At 51.3% G+C, this 21,092-nt stretch overlaps 1 protein-coding gene across 6 annotated transcripts in view; it reads right to left on the bottom strand.

The window, feature by feature from the left end:
- Nucleotides 1-15,669: 15,669 nt before the first annotated feature.
- htk (hat-trick) overlaps nucleotides 15,670-21,092 on the bottom strand; it is a 152,257-nt gene continuing 146,834 nt past the window's right edge. For 5 of the 6 annotated variants that reach the window (XM_068346047.1, XM_068346046.1, XM_068346043.1 and 2 more), the window contains one exon: nucleotides 15,670-16,552. In XM_068346047.1, the coding sequence (XP_068202148.1) occupies nucleotides 16,527-16,552 (26 nt within the window). In that variant the 3' untranslated portion in view covers nucleotides 15,670-16,526. The remainder of the gene's footprint in view (nucleotides 16,553-21,092) is intronic. The other variant, XM_068346044.1, reaches the window with a different exon arrangement.

The following is a 21,092-nucleotide window of genomic DNA, read 5'->3' as shown; positions in this document are numbered from 1 at the left end:
GGGTGGGCAATAACCAGAAAGTAGAGGATTGCAGGAAGGTTTCTGGAACCTCCGTCAGAGGAGTTGGAAACGAGGGTTAGCGCCCAACACTAGGGAACCAGGTATCCAGGCCCTCTTCCATCCGCATAGGGGACCTACCTGGCGTTTTAGGGAGCTTCCATCCGAAGGTATCACTTACTGCGGAGCCTAACTTACCCTGGGTGTCGCCGCCTGCCAAAGAACCTGAAACACAGGCCCACGAAGGGGGCGAAGACACAGGAACAACATTGCTACACCATAAGGGGTCATCGGAGGAAACGTGCCCCCCAAGCACAAGGGCCGAGTCTCCAGAACTCCCTGACACAGCACTACCAGGCTCCTCACTAGCCCGAGAAGGCCCCACAACTCCCACTTCACACACACCAGACTCCTGGGGAAGAACGCCCGGCTCTTTCCCCACAACGGACTTACCTCGTCCCCTACTCTGGGTAGGGGAAGGAGAGACAAAAGCCCCGTCGGACCGTCCACTGGGCGACGGTAGCGGCGAAGAGACGCTAGATTTTCTGGGTGAACGTTTCGACGATTTCTTTTTCTTCGTGCCGTATCGCACCCACTGAATTTCACTCCAACCAACACACTCAAAGCACGTATCCGAAGGAGAGCAAACTTTGCCCCTACAGGAAGAGCAAAGGGAGTGAGGATCCACTTCAGGTTTGGAGAGGAACGCTCCACACGATTTTCCGGCTCTAGGCCCAGGACAACGGCGGATCTGCTCCATAACGCACATACACAAGACACAGGAACGCAGGGAATCAAAGGAATACACTTGGGAAGCACAAGGAAGGGTAGTGAACGCACAGGAACACAAGGGATAAGCACAAGTTACCACGCGGTAAACACGCAGGACACACGAGGCGGACACAAAGGGTCGAGAGAGACGAGAGCGACGTGGTATCACGTCGCGACCAGAGAACTTACTGGCGCTCACGACCCAAGCGGACCTCGACCTAGCGCAAAGGCTACCCTCGGGGCACGTTCTCTTACTCCCGAGTTAGCCCTCCATAGAAAACGGGTTTAGGGTATACTACACAAAACTCTGGTCGGTAGAGAGGAGATTACAGGTAACTCCTAAGAAAGTAGTTCGAGGTAAGTATTCGTGTTGGAACAAATTTGTGATTTGTTCCAACACGGAGTACTTACCTCGAACTACTTTCTTAGGAGACTTACACTTTAGGAGGGGGTGGACTTACAGGCCGGAAGACACGGTGGACAGGGTAGGAGAGTCGGGGGAAGCACACAAAAGTCTACTTTTGTATAACTCACCTTTATGCATAATCCGGACATGGGCTTCCACAGCATCCATCTCTCACATGGGAGGAGGAAAGAAAAAGGAAAAAGGGTAGCAAGGAAAAGTGGGAGTAAGGAGGAAACTTGTGTCGCTTGAGATTACTTCCCTCGAGCTACCCGGGCTTTTAGCTTTAAACTTGTTGCATGGCGGAAATTACCGGCCCAATGGAGAAGGAGTCCAGGGATTTCCTCGTACAGTCTTTCAGGTAGTGAACCCTAAAGGTGGACTGCCTGGACCAAGTACCTGCTCGCATGATTTGGCCCACTGCCATGTTGCTATCAAATGCCAAGGAAGTGCTAAGGCCCCTAATATAGTGGGGTCGCGGGGTACCAGGAACCGCAGACCCCTCACTGTCGTAAGCTCTCTTGATGACTTGCCGAAGCCAGAAGCAGATCGTGTTCTTAGACACTGCCCTCTTTACTGGGCCTGAAGAGACAAACAGACTTTTGATGACTGGCCTGAGTCTGGCTGTCCTACTAAGGTATTCCCGATCTCACCGGGCACAGAAGCAAGTCTTCCGGGTTGTCTGAGTGAGGGATTGCTGGAACCAAGAACTCCTCAAACCTTGGGTCCGCAACTGCTGGGTTCTGGGTTTTGGCCATAAATTCAGGCAGAAACCTAAAGAACAGTTCCTTCCACCCTTTCGAGTGCAAGACCTCGGAGGACAAGCTGTGGAGCTCACTCACACGCTTGGCTGAGACTAGAGCTAGTAAGAACACTGTCTTGAGAGTGAGGTCTTTATCCAGGATGTCCTTAAGGGGTTTGAAGGGAGGCCTAGTTAAAACCTTGAGAACCTTGGCCACGTCCCACGGAACCCTAGAGGCACGTGGGGAACAAGATTGCTCGAAACTCCTGATGAGCATGGAAATCTGGCGAGAGGCCCCCAGGTCAATGCCTCCGAGTTGAAAAACTTGCCCTAGGGCCGCTCGGACCCCCTTGATAGCTGGAATGGAGACCCCCAGGTGGTCCGTCAAGTGGACATGGAAGTCTGCTATCCTGTGGACTGATGCATCCAAGGGTCTCAGGTTCTGTGTGGCACACCACTTCACAAACGTGGCCCACTTGGCCTGGTACACCACGCTCGAGGACTTTCGAAGATACCCTGACATCCTCGAAGCTGTCTTCTCTGAGAATCCTTCCTTCCTTAATAGGCACTCGATAACCTCCACGTGTGTAGCTGAAGGCACTGAGGGTTTTCGTGCAGCCTTCGAAAGTGAGGTTGGTGCAGTAGATCTTCCCTTACTGACAGGGGTCATGGAGGAAGGGTGGCCAGGTCCTGTAGATCCGCGAACCACTCCCTCTCCGGCCACCAGGGCGCTACCAAAATCATCTTTGTAGCCCTTGACTGTCTGAGCCTGTCGAGTACCTGCTTGAGAATCCCGAAGGGGGGAAAGGCATATACGTCGAGACCGTCCCATGAGTGCTGGAAGGCGTCCTCAAACGCTGCTGCCGGGTCTGGCACAGGAGAACAGAACACGGGGAGCTGAGCGTTGAGCCTCGTGGCGAACAGGTCTATTACTGGTGAGCCCCACAACTGAAGGACCTCTTGTGCCACCTGCGGATGTAGGGACCATTCCGACCCCACTACTTGTCCTGCCCTGCTGAGGCCGTCGGCTAGTATGTTTCTCTTCCCCCGGAATGAACCTGGCTATGAGAATGATTTGGTTCTTCTCAGCCCATTCCAGGATCTGAGACGTGAGGTCGCACAGTTCCCTTGATCTCAAGCCTCCCTGTTTCTTTATGTATGCCACCATGGTGGCGTTGTCGCACATGAGGGCTACTGAGTTTCCCTGAAGTTGATGGACAAATGTTGCGAGGGCCTTTTGAACTCCCAGGAGCTCGAGCAGGGTTATGTGTGGGGGGCTTCTCCTCCGGGGACCACTTTCCCTCTGCCGTCTCTTCGAGCAGATGGGCTCCCCACCCCTCCTTTGACGCGTCTGTGAAGAGCAACATCTCTGAAGGAGCGGACGCAAACGGTACCCCCCTTAGGGTGTTCTCCCTGTCGGACCACCAGAGGAGCATGTTCCTGGAGGCCGGAGTCATCCTGACTAAGTTCTGAGGATGGTCTCCCGGTGACCAGAGGTCCTTCAGGTTCCATTGGACTGGCCTCGGCTTTAGCCTTCCCTGAGGAACCAACTTCTCCAACGAGACTAGGTGTCTTATGAGTCTGCCAATCCTTGGCTCTCATTGGTGCATTTGTCAGGAATGGTTGCATCACTTGATCCAGATTGTTCGGCCTCTCCTGAGAGGGGGAATGTCCTTGCTAACTGGAGTCCAGGACCATCCCTAGGTACGTCATCCTGGTGGTGGGGACTAACTGGGACTTCTGTAAGTTGATGGTGACCCCTAGCTCCCTGCAGAACTCCAATAGCTTCGTCCCCTGCTCCTTTAAGGCTGCCTCTGAAGCTGAAAGTAGCAACCAGTCGTCTAAATATCTGATCAGCCTGATGCCCTGCTTGTGCCCAGGCTGATACTACAGTGAACACCCTCGTGAACACCTGAGGAGCCGTCGACAGGCCGAAGCAGAGGGTCCTGAACTGCAGAGACTGATATCCCTACATCACTCTGAAGAACTTCCTGCTGGAGGGGTGAACGGGGATCTGAAAGTGGGCATTATTGAGATCCAGGAACATCATGAAATCCCCTTCTCTCAAGGCTGCCAGCACCGACTTCGGCGTGTCCATCTTGAAGGAAGTCTTCTTGATAAACTTTTTCAGGGCCGAGAGGTCGATGACTGGTCTCCAACCTCCCGTAGCTTTCTCTACCAGGAAGAGCCTGCTGTAGAACCCCGGGGACGATTCCTGGACAGGTTGTAGTGCTCCCTTGTTCAACATGGCTGACACCACCTCCTGCAAGGCTGCTCTCTTCTTGTGATCCTTGGGTGCCAGCCATTCTGCCCGATGTTCGGGAATCAGAGGGGGCGGTTCTGACAGGAAGGGAATCCTGTACCCCTCCCTGAGGATTGTCACGGACCACGGGTCTGCACCATTATCCCGCCATGCTTGCCAATAACGTTTGAGGCGTGGGAAGGTGTAGGGGGCCTCCCTTCCTATCTCCTTCTGGGGAGACGGTTTGAGCGACCTCACCTTGAGCCGGTGTACTTCTGCCTAAAGGAGGCCTGGGCTGGGGCACCACTCCTGCGGGAGGGCCGTGGGGACTGATGCCAGTAAGGGGAGGGGGCCTCCTGTCTAGCTGGTGGCGTAGGTGGGTAGGCCCCGTCCACCGATGGTCTCCTATGGGGAGGACGTCTTGCCGCTGACTGTCTGGGCTCCGTCGAGTCCTTAAGCTTCCCCATTCTCTCCATCGTTTCCGCTACTGCCTGAAGGGGGAACATGGTCTCACCCACACCAGAGCATTCCTTAGAAACTTCGCCTCACGTTGGGGAAGTCTACGGGGGAGCCTGTTAACAATTGTATCCCTCCTCCTTAACATCCAGTTTGCCGTCTGGGTCAGTGACTGGAGAGTAAGGAATTTCATAGCCTTCCCTCCCGAACGTATGAGTTCCTGTTGTAGGGCCTGATTCTCCGGCACTGAGAGATTGTGGGATAGCTAAAACCCTGCCAGGGTGCACGCCCACCAGTCCAGCCAGGAGGTCACATTTACGATGTCTTGTGAAGTGTCCTCCATCATGGCGGCCTCCGCTTAAGAGAAGACCACTGGGGCAGTAAGGCTCCTATCATCTGCAGTGCCCTGGTTTAACGTTGCGATGGCTTCTTCTAAGGTGCGGGGTCCTGCATGACCCCCGTCCGGCACATAAAACTTTTTTCTGAGTCCTCAGTCCAGGCAGGAGCTTGAAGGACCCTTGGGCTCTTATGAAGTTCTTATGTCCTGCGACAAACCGGTCGACATGGTCCATGCCCAGGGCCACGTCCGGAGCTAGAGGTAGGGTCAAGGATGGCTTCTGCTGAACCAGATTGTCTACTATCCTTCCCAAACCCGAAAGCCAAGCTTGCTCTGACGATGGTTTAGGCTCGTCCAACCTGTGATGGTGCTGGATGAGTGCCAGGACCTTCCTGTAAGAGGACACTTCATCGGGGAAACACTCGCCGGTGTCCAAAAAACCCTCTACCACTTTATCCTCCGTGTCGGCTGCATCCTCGATCACGGATGGATCCGTGGGGGCGGACATATCCCTTACTTCCGGCCGGCTCGATGGAGCGGCTGCCTCCGTCATGGATGGAGCCGCCGTCATGGGTCTATCCCCTCCCGGGGGAATCTGTGGAGAGTAACTGTCTTGTTGTGCCAGCGGCTCATCCGTTGCTTGGATGGAGCTGGTGAGACAAAGGGCGTGGGCGCCATGTTGCTGGGTCGAGCCCGCGGCTGCCTCCGCTGGACGGATGGAGCCGTTGACTCCGGCAAGGGAAAGTTGAAGTGTGCCAATGGCTTCATCCGACGGGCGGACGGAGCTGAAGAGACACGGGGCAAGGGCACGGGAGCAGCTCCAGCGGCCATCGAGGCAGGCACTGGAGCGGCAGGAGCCCTGTTCGACCCGCAAGGGGGAAAAGCCACTTTAACATACTTCCTTTTGGGAGAATTTCTCTTCTTATTCTTCCTTCTCGTAATCTTGGCCTTCTTCCTCGAAGGGCCTGCATATGAGCTCGCCTTCTTCCTCTTAGACCTCTTACGCTTCCTTCTTGCCTCCCGGCCGCTGGAGTCCTCCTCCGACGATGAAATGTAGGACGAGGAAACATCCGAGGTAGAAGAAGAGGAAGAGGAGCTCTCCGAGTCCTCCGTGGCTTCTGTCACTAATCTAGAGGCTTGTAATTGTGCTACCGGTGTGACGGGTTGCATGAAGTCCGGCGGTAGAGAAGCCGAAGGCGTCGGGGGCGTGCATAGTGCCCCAAGAGGCAAACTCCTCCTCCGCATGGGTGACCTGAAGGGCGTCCTTGGCGCCGTCCACACAATGGAGTCGGGGTCTGAAGAGCACGTGGCCTGCCTTTCTTTGTCTAGCCCGCCCCCAGAAACCGCTGTTCCTGCAAAACACTGCCATGATGGGGGGAAAGGAGCTGTTTCTGACCTCCCCCACACCGGGTCTTCACTGGAGACGGGTCCTGCAGGCACCGAACCTCATCTACGGAACACACTTCCGCCACACTAGCAGACCCCCCACTCGTCTGCGTAGGCACAATACAATTAGCATCCCCGACATCAGACTCATGGGGAACGGCAATGGGCCGTTTCTCCGCAACGGACTTACCTCGTCCCCTACTCTGGGTAAGGGAAGGGGAAGGAGAACCTCTCTCTGAAGGAGCTGAAGGCGAAGGCAGGGGCGAGCTGATACCCGACTTCCTAGGAGACTGCTTGGACGCCTTCTTCTTCTTATGGCCAGGACGCACACTTCAGACACGTGGAGGCAGGCGAGCACACTCTGCCTCTACACGTGGAGCACAACGTGTGCGGGTTGACATCAGGCTTAGACAGCCAAGCCCCGCAAGACTTACCGGCCTTGAGGCCCGGGACAACGACGTTGAGATTCCATATGGGAATACACGAATACACAAGCAACACAAGTAAAGGATGTGAATGGGAAAGCACAAAGGGAACACGTGGAACACAATGGCGGGTTGGACGGGATGTGAGAGAGAGCGGCGAGATGTAATCTACGCAGCGACCAGATGCTTACTGGCGACACAGACCTAGCAGCGCGCCCTCGCTCGCTGACCTCGGGTCGCCTCAGGGCGAGTATCCATCCGCCACGGAGGGACCCAACAAGGGAAAACGGAGATAGCGGGAACTATGCAAAATTCTTGGTCGGTTAGGGAGGAGATCCCAGATACTCCTAAGAAAGTAGTTCGAGATAAGTACTCCGTGTTGGAACAAACAGGAAATATCACAAATTTTAAGTAATTTTTTATTTTTCCTAACAGTACTTACCTCGAACTACTTTCTTAGGAGTATTTGGGATCTCCTCCCAACCGACCAGAATTTTGTGTAGTTTACCCTATCTCCGTTTTCTATACGGGGGAACCTCTTGCGGAAGGATGCGCGCCATGAGGCGACCCAGGGTCAGAGAGCTCGCTCGCTCAGGTCTCGACCTTCAGTAAGTTTTATGATAGATAGGTTTCTTAAAGTCCTGGAAGGCACTTGGGGCAGGATGGGTGGGCCATAACCCAAAAGTAGTTTGAGGTAAGTACTGTTAGGAAAAATACAAATTACTTGAAATTTGTGATTTGTTCCAACATGGAGTACTTACCTCGAACTACTTTCTTAGGAGACTTATACCTTAGGAGGTGGGAGTGTCCTTCCGGACCTAGAGACCGTGATGAAGGGAAAAACGAACCTAGATAGGAGGGTAGGTTCTGCTGACCCAAAAATAGAAACGGGAAATGAGGGAAAACTACGCAAAACTATCTTAGTGTCTAAGTAACTCACCTCTGTAAAAATCCTCGGAGATGTATTCATTCACTGACTGTATCCCATGGAAGGTGAAGGAATCAAGGGCCATGTAGGGGAAGGGTGATGGAGGGGGAAAGGTAAGGAAGGAACCTGTCTCTTGGACTTACCGCCCACGGCTTCCCCGGGGATTCACCTTAAATCTTCTGGAGAGCAGAAATGATGGGACCAATCGAGAAACCGTCCAGAGATTTCCTAGAACATTCCTTTAGGTAGTGAGCCGTAAAGGTGAACTGCCTTGACCAAGTGCCTGCCCTCAGGATCTGGCCCACTGCCATGTCTCTCTCGAAGGCTAATGAGGTGCTCAGGCCTCTAATGTCATGGGTTCTCGGTTTTCCCAAAAGGGAGACCCCCGAACTGCCGTAGGCTCTCATGATAACCTGCCGTAGCCAGAAGGAGATCGTGTTCTTAGAGACCGGCTTCTTCACTAGTCCTGGGGAGACGAACATAGACTTGATCCCAGGTCGAAGTCTGGCAGTCCTCTCTAGGTACTTACGTACCGCTCTGACCGGGCACAGTAGCAAGTCCCTCGGGTTGTCCGAACGCGGAATTGCAGGCACTGTGAACTCTTCAAGCCTAGGGTCCCAAATCGCTGGGTTCTGGGTCTTGGCTACGAAGTTAGGTAAGAACCTGAAAGTTGCTTCTCATCCCCCCTCGCATGACAGCCCATGGATCTCACTTACTCTCTTCGCCGACGCAAGGGCTAACAGGAAGACCGTCTTGAGGGTGAGCTCCTTGTCTAGGATATCCTTGAGGGGTTCGAAGGGAGGCTCCGAAAGCACTTTCAACACTCTAGCCACATACCACTGGGGCACCCTAACGGCCTGGAGTTAACACGACTGCTCGAAGCTCTTGATGAGCATTGAGATATGTCTGGAGGCTCCTAGGTTGCTACCCTTCAGTAGGAAGACTTGGCCCCACGCTGCCCGGACCCCTTTGATGGCTGGTATGGACGTGCCCACTTCGTCTCAGATAGACCAGGAAGTCGGCTATCTCGTGAATGGAGGCCGCTAGCGACCTGATGTTCTTCGAGGTGCACCATTTCGTAAAGTTAGCCCACTTTGCATGGTATACCGCTACCGAGAACCGTCTTAGATAACCCGACATCCTTGACGCGGTCTTCGACGAATATCCTTCCCTCCTCAGGAGACGCTCGATAACCTCCACACGTGAAGGCGGAGGGACCGAGGGTTTTCGTGCCACCTTTGGAAGTGAGGTTGCCAGAGGAGGTCTGGGGTCTCTGGAAGGGGCCAAGGTGGAAGGCGCACCAGTTCCTTTAGGTCCGCGAACCATTCTCTCTCCGGCCACCAGGGCGCTACCAAAGTCATCCACAGGTTGTTCGCCCGCCTCACTCTGTTCAGAACTTGTCTGAGCATCCCGAAGGGAGGAAAGGCGTATACGTCGAGATTGCCCCACGGATGTTGAAAGGCGTCCTCGAACGCGGCTGTCGGATCTGGCACAGGAGAACAAAACATGGGGAGCTGTGCGTTTAGCCTTGTGGCGAAGAGGTCTATTACTGGAGAGCCCAACTTCAGGATGATGGTCTGGGCCACTCCTGGGTGTAGGGACCATTCCGACCCTACTACTTGACCCACCCTGCTGAGGCTGTCGGCTAGGACGTTCTTCTTTCCCGGAATGAACCTGGCAGTGATCTTGATCTGTTCCTCCGCCCATTCCAGGAATTCCGTTGTGAGACTGCACAGCTCCCTCGACTTCATCCTCCCTGCTTTTCCACGTAGGCCACCACCGTGGCATTGTTGCAAATCAGAGCCAGGGTGTTTCCCCGGAGTAGATGGGCGAATTCTCGGCATGCCCTTTGCACGGCCATCAGTTCTAGCACGTTTATGTGACGGCTCCTCTCATCGAAGTCCCATTTTCCTCTCGCTAACTTGTCGAGAAGATGGGCTCCCAAACCCTCCTTGGATGCGTCCGTGAACAGCAGCATCTCCGGAGGGTCGACTGCGAGGGGCATTCCTTTGAAGGTGTTTGATCTGTCGTGCCACCACTTCAGAACTTCCTTCGTCTCCAGGGACACCGGGACTATTTTGTGCGGGAAGTCCCCCTGGTTCCAGAGCTCCTTCAGGTTCCATTGAACGCCCCTGAGTTTGAGCCTCCCCTGGGGGACCAACTTCTCCAATGACACTAGGTGGCCTATCAATCTTTGCCAGTCCTTGGCTCTCCTGGGCTGGCCCGCTAGGAAGGGCCGGAGAATCTGATCTAGGTTGTCTAGTCTCTCCGAGAAGGGGAAGGTTCGCGCCAACCGGGAGTCTAGAACCATCCCTAGGTAGGTCATCCTGGTTGAGGGTATCAGCTGTGGCTTCTCCAGGTTGATGGTGATACCCAGGACACCGCAGAACCGCAGAAGCTTCGCTCCTTGCTCCCTCAGTTCTCCCTCTGAGGCTGAAAGCAACAACCTGTCGTCTAGGTACCGAATCAGGCATATGCCCTGTTCGTGTGCCCAGGCTGAGACTGTTGCAAAGACCCTCGTGAAGACCTGAGGAGCTGTCTACAGTCCGAAGCAGAGGGTTCTGGACTGTAACGTCTGGTTACCCCACTTTACCCTTAGGAACTTCCTGCTGGAGGCGTGGACAGGGATTTGGAAGTAGGGGTCCTTGAGATCTATGGACATCACGTATTCTTCTTCTCTCTAGGCCACCAATACCGACTTCGGGGTGTCCATCTTGAAGTTGGTCTTGCACACAAACTTGTTGAGGGCCGAAAGATCTATGACCAGTCTCCAACCCCCTGTCGCTTTCTCCACCAGGAAGAGTCTGCTGTAGAACCCTGGTCCTGGATTCCTGACTGGTTCTACCGCCCCTTTGGCTAGCATGGCTGATACTTCCTCCTGCAATGCTGTCCTTCTCAAGGGGTCCTTGGGCGCCAACCACTCCGCCTGTTGGTCCGGGATCAGAGGGGGCGGTTCCGCTAGGGCAAACTGTACCCCTCCTTTAGTACTACTACGGTCCATGGGTCCGCTCCGTGGTCCCGCCAAGTTTGCCAAGAGTGTTTGAGGCATCCCTTTACCTGAGGCTTCGGCAAGAGTAGGGGGCCTCCCTTCCTATCGCCTTCTAGAGGCGCGGCTGGAACGCCCTCTCCTGGAGTTAGAATAGGAAGACCTGAAGTTTGACGTTGGGGCCGAGGTACCCCTATGGGAGGGCTGCGAGGGCTGGTGCCAAGACACCGACGGGGAGTCTCTTTTAGGCTGAACCGGCGAAGCGCGGGGTGAGTTTGGGACATCTGAAGAGGATCTCCTGTGGTCTGGTCGTCTTACAGGTGGGGGTCTGGGATCTCCCACTTCCTTGAGCTTCCTGACCCTCTCCATAGTCTCCTCTACTTCCTTCAGGGGGAACACCGACTCGCCCCCCAGAGGTAACCTCCTCAAGGCTCTCGCCTCTTAGTCGGGTAGTCTTCTAACTAGTTTGGTCAGGATGGTGTCCCTCTTCCACAGGACCCAGTTGGGTGCCTGAGAGAGGGACTGGCATGAGAGGAACTTGAGCGCTTTCCCACCCGAACTAATCGGTTCCCTCAGCAAGGACTGATTCTCGGGGACGGAGAGGTCGTGAGATGCCTGAAGGCCCACCAGTCCAACCATAAAGAGACATACACAAGATCCCGGGCCATATCCTCCATCATGGAGGTTTCCGTCGGGGAAAAACACACTGGAGCGGAGGATGCCCTATCCTCCGCCGCTCCCTGGTTCAGGATAGCAATATCTGGCTCAACCGTACAAGGACCTCCGCGACGCCCCTCCGGGAGATAAAAGCGTTTCTGCGTTTTCAGACCCTGGAGGAGTTTGGAGGTTTGGAGGCGCTCCGATTCCTGGGGGCGTCCGCCTGGCTGGCTATGAACATATCTATGTGGTCCATACCCAGCTTAACGTCCCTCGCCAGGGGAAGGGCCAGCGAAGGCTTCTGCTGCACAGGACTATCCACCATTCTGCTAAGTCCCGAGAGCCAGGCTTGTTCTATCGCGGGTTTCGGCTCATCTAACTTATGATGACGCCTGATGAGGGCTAAGACCTTCCTATAGGTGGAGACCTCGTCCGTTGAGCATTCTCCTCCCTCCACGAGGCCTTCGGCTATCTGGTCCTCCGCCTGAGTCTCCCTGTCGAAGACGGAGGGTTCCGTGTGAGGGGGAGGCACCTTCCTTTCGTGCCGAGCCATTGGCGGGTCGACTCGCTGTACATGCAGCTCCGCTGGGACGAGAGTAGCCGTCATGGGTCTACTCCCTCCTGCGGGGTTCCATGGAACTGCGGGCTTCCCCGTGCCAGCTGGCTGGTTCTTACGTTCCGGGAGGGCTGTCGAAGGGCCGGAGGCCGGGACAAAGCTGCCAGGCCAAAGGGGCGACTCTCTCTGCTGGGCGGATGAAGTCGGAACCTTCGCGGACTTATGCTAGTCACTCGAGCCTTGGTGCGACGACCTCCATCGGTGATCGGGTCTGCTGGAGGAGCCGTGTCGTGGGGGTGGTGAAGGAGCTCTAGGGAGTCAGCCAGAGGTATTCGGGGCTGCTGAAGCTCCTAGGTGGCTACGGGGGATGGTGACCCGCACCCATTCACCTTTCGACGAACGGCTCCTCTTGTGCTTCCTCATGGGTGATCTGGAACGTCTCCAAGAACGGGAACGGGACCTCTTCCGTCTCCTCGTGTCCCTCGGTCCTTCGTCCTCCGAGGAGAAGGAGTCTGACCTGAAAGAGGAGGCCGATGACTGGTAGGAACGCGAATCCGCTGAGTCGTCGGAAGCGTTTCGAGTTGCTGGTGGGGCTTCGTGCCGGTCCGCTGACGAAGAAGGTTGAAGAAAGACGGGCGGGAGCGTTGCCGACGGCGCCGGGGGAGAGCGAGGCACCTTTTTGCGGGCGAACCAGGTGTCGAACTCCTCCTCCAGTCTCATGGGTGACCTGAAGGGCGTCCTCGGAGGCGCCCATGCGAGGGGGTCCGAACTCGGCGAATCTTCCTTCTCGGCGTCTCCCTCCGGTTACTGACGAACCTGAAACACAGATCCAGGATGCAGGGGAAGAGGCTGTTGCGGCCTTCCCCCACATCGGATCGTCGGTAGAAACGGGCCCTGCTGGCACCAGGACCTCGTCTCCCGAACACACTTCTGTCCCTCCCTCAGGCCCCCCACTTGCCTGAACCGACACAACATTCCCATCAACAGACATCACAGACTTCTGGGGAAGAGCAATGGGCCGCTTCCCCGCAACGGACTTACCTTGTCCCCTACTCTGGGTAGGGGAAGGCGGCAGAGAACCCCTCTCCGAAGAGACATCGGGCGATGCTAAGGGCGAGGCAAAGGTGGACTTCTTCGGCAATCTCTTGGTCGCCTTCTTCTTTTTAGTGCCGTAGCGTACCCACTGAATTTCATTCCAGGACTCGCACTCTGGACACGTGGCTATAGGGGAACACACACTGCCCCTACACGACGAACACAAAGAGTGGGGATCGACTTCCGGCTTGGAAAGAAAGGCCCCACAAGATTTACCGGCCATAGGCCCAGGGCAACGGCGGGGATGCTCCATAACGCAACGCACAAGCACCAATCGACACAGGAACACAGAGGGAAAGGTAGGATAAGGTAAGGTTTGAACACGAGGGGACCGCGTGGGTACCACGTGAAACACAAAGGGTCGCACTGGGTGAAGAGAGCGCGGCGTGTAATCACGACGCGACCAGAAAACTTACTGGAGGTCGAGACCTGAGCAAGCACGCTCTCTGACCCTGGGTCGCCTCATGGCACGTATCCTTCCGCCAGAGGTTCCCCCGCATAGAAAACGCAGATGGGTAAACTACACAAAATTCTGGTCGGTTGGGAGGAGATCCCAGATACTCCTGAGAAAGTAGTTTGAGGTAAGTACTCCATGTTGGAACAAATATATTTTAGTGTTGTTGCTGTTCTTAAAATATTTCATTTCTCCTTGTTTCCTTTCCTCACTGGGCTAATTTCCCTGTTGGGGCCCAGGGCTTATAGCATCCAGCCAGTAATAATAATAATGTGTAGGTAAAGACAAAATGAGCCATAACCAGAAAGAGGGATCCAATGTAGTATTGTCTGGCCAGTCATAGGAGCCAGTAACTATTCTAGTGGTAGTATCTCAACAGGGTGGCTGATGCCCTTGCCAACCTACCACCTGTTTAGCACACATTTCCCAAGGGGTCACCCATGTAAACACACTATTAGCTGTACATAGTCCAAAACACAGTCTTGAACTGGTATACTAACCTTAGACAGAAGCAGAAGTACTTTCAACAGGTTCATCCAAAACACAGTCTTGAACTGGTATACTAACCTTAGACAGAAGCAGAAGTACTTTCAACAGGACTGATGAACAGGCACTTGAAGGTACGTGTACTTCAGGTCTTCCTAAAACATGAAGTCTACACGTCAGTCGGAGAAACAGCACAGGCTGTACTGTTTCCATCCTAAACTTTGACAAAGAAACTAGTTCAGAAGGAAAAGGTCATTGATTGGCCTCCAGCTCAATTGCCGTCTTCACCTTGGAGAGCTGAATGTAGAAGCCCGAGACTTGTCATAAATGACTGAGTGCAGTCTTCTCCAACCTGCCTTGCACTTCTGCCAAAAAGGCCAGGGCTTTTGTGGATGTCAGATGACCCATTGGGAAGGTCAAAAAGGATGTGGATGCACAAGGTCTTTCAACTTGTGTCAAGTTGTGGACTGGAATCTCTGGGAGGGAGCAGGGACCTTTCCTGATCCATTGTTAGCCACGAAGATTAGGCCGCTGTCCCCTCCAAAGGATCGGGCTCCTTGTAGGAGACTGTGCGGTGATCAGGGAGTCCTGTGAAGCAGTTTTCCACAACTCCACTGCCACCTACACGAATCTTGGCACCCCATACCAGTGAGTTCTGTGACTGCAGAGCTAGCTCTGGGAAAATTGCCTTCTGGTGGGTAAGGAAGGCGACCACCTTCCTGCCCAAAAGCGCAAGGTTTTTCTATTACTCCAAAGTGTTAATGGTTAACAACCTCAAGTACTTCGTGAAGTATGTGACTGCTCCTAGACACAACAAGCAGTAACATAATAGCGAGAGGCCAAAGCCGAACCTCCAAGGTTGGTGCTTCCGCTGCCTAGAGTCGGGGTGGCTGGATACTGTCTGACCAGCTTGGTCTCAGTGAATTCTCAGATGCCCTTGATCTATACATCCACTGGAACCAGAGCCAGGCCCACAAGACCTGGTCATGAGAACTCCAACAAGGGCTTTGATCCTTGAGAAGCCCCAAAATACTGATCAATAATTGAAGTCCCCCCAAAAAATAGAGTCATTGCTGCCTCCCCAGGGCCATTGCACTCAGGAATGAATGCAAGGACCTTCATCACAAGAGACTCGAGCCATCCTGCCCCCGAGAAACCTTGTCCATCATTAAGGCCAAAGGTGAGACAGCATGCTCTGGAGAGTCATTGCCCTCTCACAATTCCAACAGTTCTCTGCCAGGGACAGAACCGGGAATATAAGTGGGAGCTGATGAATGCTTGGATAGCAAACACTCGGCCTCAACAGTTCAGATGTGGATTTCCTTTACTACTGCATATAGTATTTATGGATACTACAAGGCCACTTGGGAGAGAGATCCTAAAATTTGCCTTTTAACCGTGGTTAAATTATTGTGTTCCTTTCAAAGGAGGAATGAACTCCAGGAAGATTCATAAAAATAATTCCTGTGCAGCCTCTCTTGTAAAATTCAACCACGACATATCACTGCAACAGTTTTTTTGTAAGGTAACAAATTAGAGGCAAGATGTTACTCCAAATAAATCACCCAATAAATATTTTCACCTACATTTATTGAGATCTGTTCGCTCGGTATGAAATAACCTGTAATATATGAAGAAGAGGAATGGACATCTTCCAAATTTCTTGGAAGTTTATATATTTCTAAAATAGTTTCCATACTAATTCTCCATATGATGGTGGAAGATGTAAATTAAAGAGCAAACTTTGCTGGGTTTAAGTCTATTTACAGATATTTCTTGTACTTCACAGGAGATAAACTGTTCATTATTCAATAAGGAAGATTCAGTAAAAAAAAAAAAGTCTTGTATAAAAAATATTACAGATTTCCATAAATAATTTACAATTTGGAGAAATATCATTCAACCTTACCATTCATACAGTTTATATATTAATAATTACAATAAAAACATTTGAAGGCATTCAATTAACTCCTTTGATATAAAAAAGTTATTCTTGTACCCTAACTATAAAAGATAACAATAAAAAATTACCATAAGGTTTTTTTTTGTTTTTTTGCTTTTGTTTCTATATACAATTTATTTATTGTACATGATTTAAAAACAAATATCAAAACCTATCAATAATTAATGTCAACTTGAGTTTTAGACACCATCATCTTTGATCCAAAGATGAAGGAAGCCTTAATACAGTACTTGCTTTTTCAAAAAACAAGCCAGACTTCCCTTCTCCCAGCTAATAAATGTTTGTATTTACACCTGCAGAGGTTAAAATTTGCCTTTGAAGTCTTGGTCCTTATAATAATAATCTATAGAACCAAGGAACAGTTAACAAGGCACAATTCTAATGTTGACAAGATTTCCTTAGAGGAAATACCTTAATTCACATAAATTCTATAAAACAATGCAATATGTAAACAGTACATAACCTCATTAATGAGTCACGCAATAAAATTCATATTTTTTTACATATTTGTTTACAGGCCTTCAACATTATGAAGTATAATATGAGATCTAGACTTAGTATAAAATGAGCATTCACTGTACAGAACACCAAGAAAATCACAGCTCACTGGAGTATATAGCACGACCCATAGTAAAGTCCTCTTTAAGTTGGCTCACTTTTGGCATCTTCTGAAATTTAACAAGAAAAAATTAACCAATGGGCTCTTTGCTCAATAATTAGCAGAAGAGATAAAATCTGTATTCATTGCTATTTTAAAAAACATACTGTACTGTATTCACACAATCATAAAACATACACAGAAAAACATGTATAAAATTCCTATTAATAATGTTATACAAGGTGGAACATAACAATTTGATCAATTTTATAGACTTTGAACCAATTGCTCCAACACTGGGGACCTGAGAGGCTATTCCATCCAGAGGTGTAACTATAAGAAAACCACCATGAAGTAAAATTTGAAAGAATTTTACTGCAAAATGGATGAAACAACAAAAATCTCATAAGTTTTGCCATAATTTTTTTTTCTATACTTAACCCGTTTCTCCTAAAGCAAAGCATAACAGAGATCAGAAGGTAGCGACACCAAAATAGCCGCCAATATACCCGTAAGGGGAGGCATTATGCAAAGCGGCTGAGACTAAAAACAAACGTGTCGCTACCCAAAATTGGGGGAAGTGCCTTGGTATATGTATGTATGTATGCTAGATAAGGAATGAGGGTAGAAGAATGAGTAGTGGTGGGGGGGGGAGTCATAGTAGAAGGCAGTAGTTGGATGCAGAACGGCACCTTGTATTATCGGTGGATATTGAGGAAGGAGAGGACTAATTGGTAAAGGACCTCTGGTAGTGGTTCTAACACGCCCCAGTTACTATACCGACACTTTTAGAGTGAGCCATCAGGGTTTATTCCTGGCATTCCATGCAACTCTTTCTCTGGTATTTTTAGCAGTATTTATACCTTAGAAATGGTGCTTTAAAGAGCATTTCACTGGGCAACACAGGTCCCTCTCCCAGAAATAGATTTTTCCTTCATCAAAATCCCTTAATTATGACAGCAATAAAAATCATATTCTCTCCAAGTGACTTTACAACTTGTTTCCCCTTCTCACAAGGCAAAGCTTGCTTGTTGTAATTAAACATTTGAAATTTTATTTGATTGGTAACTTTATATTGCTTTATCTTGTAAGAAAATTGCACCAATGGGGGAAAGTCTCTCTTCGCATGATTCCCTTGGGGACGGGAAATCTTCGTCCAAAAGGGAAGGAGAGGCAGTCTGAGGAAAAGAAGGAACCTGCCTCGAAGGTATGCGTGGAGCCAGTTTTGCCCTTGGGGAAGTGACCGCGTCTGGAACTCCTCTTTTTCTCTTCAAAGGGGTAAAAGAAGCCATGGTTCTGTGTCCCAATTCAGAGAAGACAGGCTTGAAAGCCTGTGTTACGGGTGCACCGAACCAGAGCTGTTGGCTGACAGATGCACGGTCAGACATACCCCTTGAAGGGACAGGGATTGAAGGTTCCCTGGGAGGAGTCCCCATCATTGGTGGGTTCGCCTGTGGTGGTTTTGGATCCTGGACCCCTCTGGATGTTTCCCTTCTCCCCCAATGCGCAGTGGTATGCGCTTGCAGGGAGGGGAATGAGGCGATGGCGACCTTGCCGTGCGTAGTTCAGTAGTCTTGCGCGAGGGAGAATGCCAGGGGCTCGCGCGAGGGAGAATGCCGGGGGCTCGCGCGAGGGAGAATGCCGGGGGCTCGCGCGAGGGAGAATGCCGGGGGCTCGCGCGAGGGAGAATGCCGGGGGCTCGCGCGAGGGAGAATGCCGGGGGCTCGCGCGAGGGAGAATGCCGGGGGCTCGCGCGAGGGAGAATGCCGGGGGCTCGCGCGAGGGAGAATGCCGGGGGCTCGCGCGAGGGAGAATGCCGGGGGCTCGCGCGAGGGAGAATGCCGGGGGCTCGCGCGAGGGAGAATGCCGGGGGCTCGCGCGAGGGAGAATGCCGGGGGCTCGCGCGAGGGAGAATGCCGGGGGCTCGCGCGAGGGAGAATGCCGGGGGCTCGCGCGAGGGAGAATGCCGGGGGCTCGGGCGAGGGAGAATGCCGGGGCGGGTGCATGCAGGAGAGTATTCACGGACACGAAGGATTAATACGTTAAGTGCGCGCATTATACCAGCCGTAGGGGGCGCGCGCAGGAGAAAGATCTCTAGCGCGCGAGAGAATGTTGGCCCGCATTCTTTGGAGAGGATGGGCAAGTGTATCCTTGTGGATGCGTGCGGGAGAAGGCTGGCGCGCAAGTGAGCGCTGGCGTGATGGTAATGGTTGGCGCGTGGGAGAAGCCAGCAATGGTTGGCGCGTGGGAGAAGCCAGCATTGCTGACTTATCAGAAGTACTACTTTCAGTAAATCGTTGGCGCGCAGGTTTTTCCTGGCGCGTATGATGATGCGCAGCATAGCGCGCAAGAGAGTTGGATGTTGGGCGAGGGCCGAAGACTGATGGCGCGCGGGAGAGCGCCATTGCGCAGGTGAGCGTTGGGGCGCAGCTGGGCGCGGGCGTGTAGGAGAATGTTGACGCGTAAGCGCAGGGTGCGCAGAAGAACAGGGTGTAGCTATGCTCCTGTTGGAGCGTATGCGCGTGTTGGCGCATACGCCCTTGATGACCTGTGTTAGGGTTTAGTGATGGGGCCTGACGAGCTACTAAGGAGTGTTCGTCTGGTCTCGTTGGCACGTAGCGCATATGTGGTTGGCGCACTATAGCGTGTTTAGGTGGAGCCTTGTTAGGCCCATGTAGAAATGGTGACGGCAGGTCTGTTGGATGGAAGGTCAACGCGTCCTTTAAAGGGGCACCCTTCCACCGAAGAAGATCGCGAACGATCTGCAAAAAGGTCCAGGACCAGTGATAGATGATTGGTCTCGAGGCTCCTCTGCAGTGTTTTATAATGTATTTCTAAGTTATATACCAAATTTCAATGCTATATCTCTAAAACTGAGGGACAAGATAGAATTTGAAGGTCAATAAGTATAGTTTTGAGATACGGGCTTCAAAGTTTTTCCTTGTATTTTTACAAAGACAATATTAATAAACCAGGATTATTATGAATATTATCTATCATATCACAATTTAATCATAAATGACGATCCCTTTGCTCAATATCTTGCTTCTTTAGTAGGCTCCTGGTAAGGCGAGATGGTCGCTCCTTCATCCTTCACTTACTCCACTAATATTGCCAATATTACCCACTTCTGAACTTTTATTAAAGCCAATTTTCTTCTTCCTTATGTTAGCGAGATGTTGAAATTGAGTTTTCCTCTTTGGCACGATGAAATTCTTGCCAAAACCAAGAAAAACAGACGTCAAAGTTAGCGAATGTCAGAGGTCAAACTCAAATGTGTACTCTCTCTTAGGTTTGTGCTAGCACTGAAGGGTGTAATAACTTCGTCTCGTGACTAATGGAATCTAAACAGATGTCATTGCTCACATTTTTTTTTAATATTAAAATATAATAATTATAAAGATTTATGATAACATGTTATTTTCATTAGTAAAATAAATTTTTGAATATACTTACCCGATGATCATGTAGCTGTCAACTCCGTTGCCCGACAGAAATCTACGGTCGGGATACGCCAGCGATCGCTATCCAGGTGGGGGTGTACTCATCAGCGCCATCTGTGGTCAGGTACTCAAGTACTTCTTGTCAACAAGAACTCAATTTTCTCCTCGGTCCACTGGTTCTCTATGGGGAGGAAGGGCGGGTTCTTTAATTCATGATCATCGGGTAAGTATATTCAAAAATTTATTTTACTAATGAAAATAACATTTTTCAATATTAATCTTACCCGATGATCATGTAGCTGATTCACACCCAGGGTGGTGGGTGGAGACCAGCATACATGTTAACAAAGAAGCTAAGTATCCCGTATTTCATTTTATTAGTTATTCAAAATAACAAACATAAAATAAATAAGTACCTGGTAAGGAAGTCGACTTGAACCATTACTCTGCCTTTATTAAGTACGTCTTCCTTACTGAGCGTAGCGGTCCTCTTAGGATGCTGAACGACTCTTAGGTGCTGAAGTATAAAGGGCTGCAACCCATACTAAAGGACCTCATCACAACCTCTAACCTAGGCGCTTCTCAAGAAAGAATTGACCACCCGCCAAATCAACCAGGATGCGGAAGGCTTCTTAGCCGACCGTACAACCCAAAAACAACAATAAAAAGTATTCAAGAGAAAGGTTAAAAAGGTTATGGGATTATGGGAATGTAGTGGCTGAGCCCTCACCTACTACTGCACTCGCTGCTACGAATGGTCCCAGGGTGTAGCAGTTCTCGTAAAGAGACTGGACATCTTTGAGATAGAATGATGCGAACACTGACTTGCTTCTCCAATAGGTTGCATCCATAACACTCTGCAGAGAACGGTTCTGTTTGAAGGCCACTGAAGTAGCCACAGCTCTCACTTCATGTGTCCTTACCTTCAGCAAAGCAAGGTCTTCTTCCTTCGATGAGAATGTGCTTCTCTAATCAGAAGCCTGATGTAGTAAGAAACTGCGTTCTTAGACATTGGTAGAGAAGGCTTCTTGATAGCACACCATAAGGCTTCTGATTGTCCTCGTAAAGGTTTTGACCTTCTTAGATAGTACTTAAGAGCTCTAACTGGGCAAAGTACTCTCTCCAGTTCGTTACCCACCAAGTTGGACAGGCTTGGGATCTCGAACG

Source organism: Palaemon carinicauda, chromosome 22, assembly GCF_036898095.1.
Source record: "Palaemon carinicauda isolate YSFRI2023 chromosome 22, ASM3689809v2, whole genome shotgun sequence".
Lineage (NCBI taxonomy): Eukaryota > Metazoa > Arthropoda > Malacostraca > Decapoda > Palaemonidae > Palaemon > Palaemon carinicauda.
Note: the sequence above shows the minus strand (reverse complement) of the source record. Positions and strands in the feature narration are given on the sequence as shown.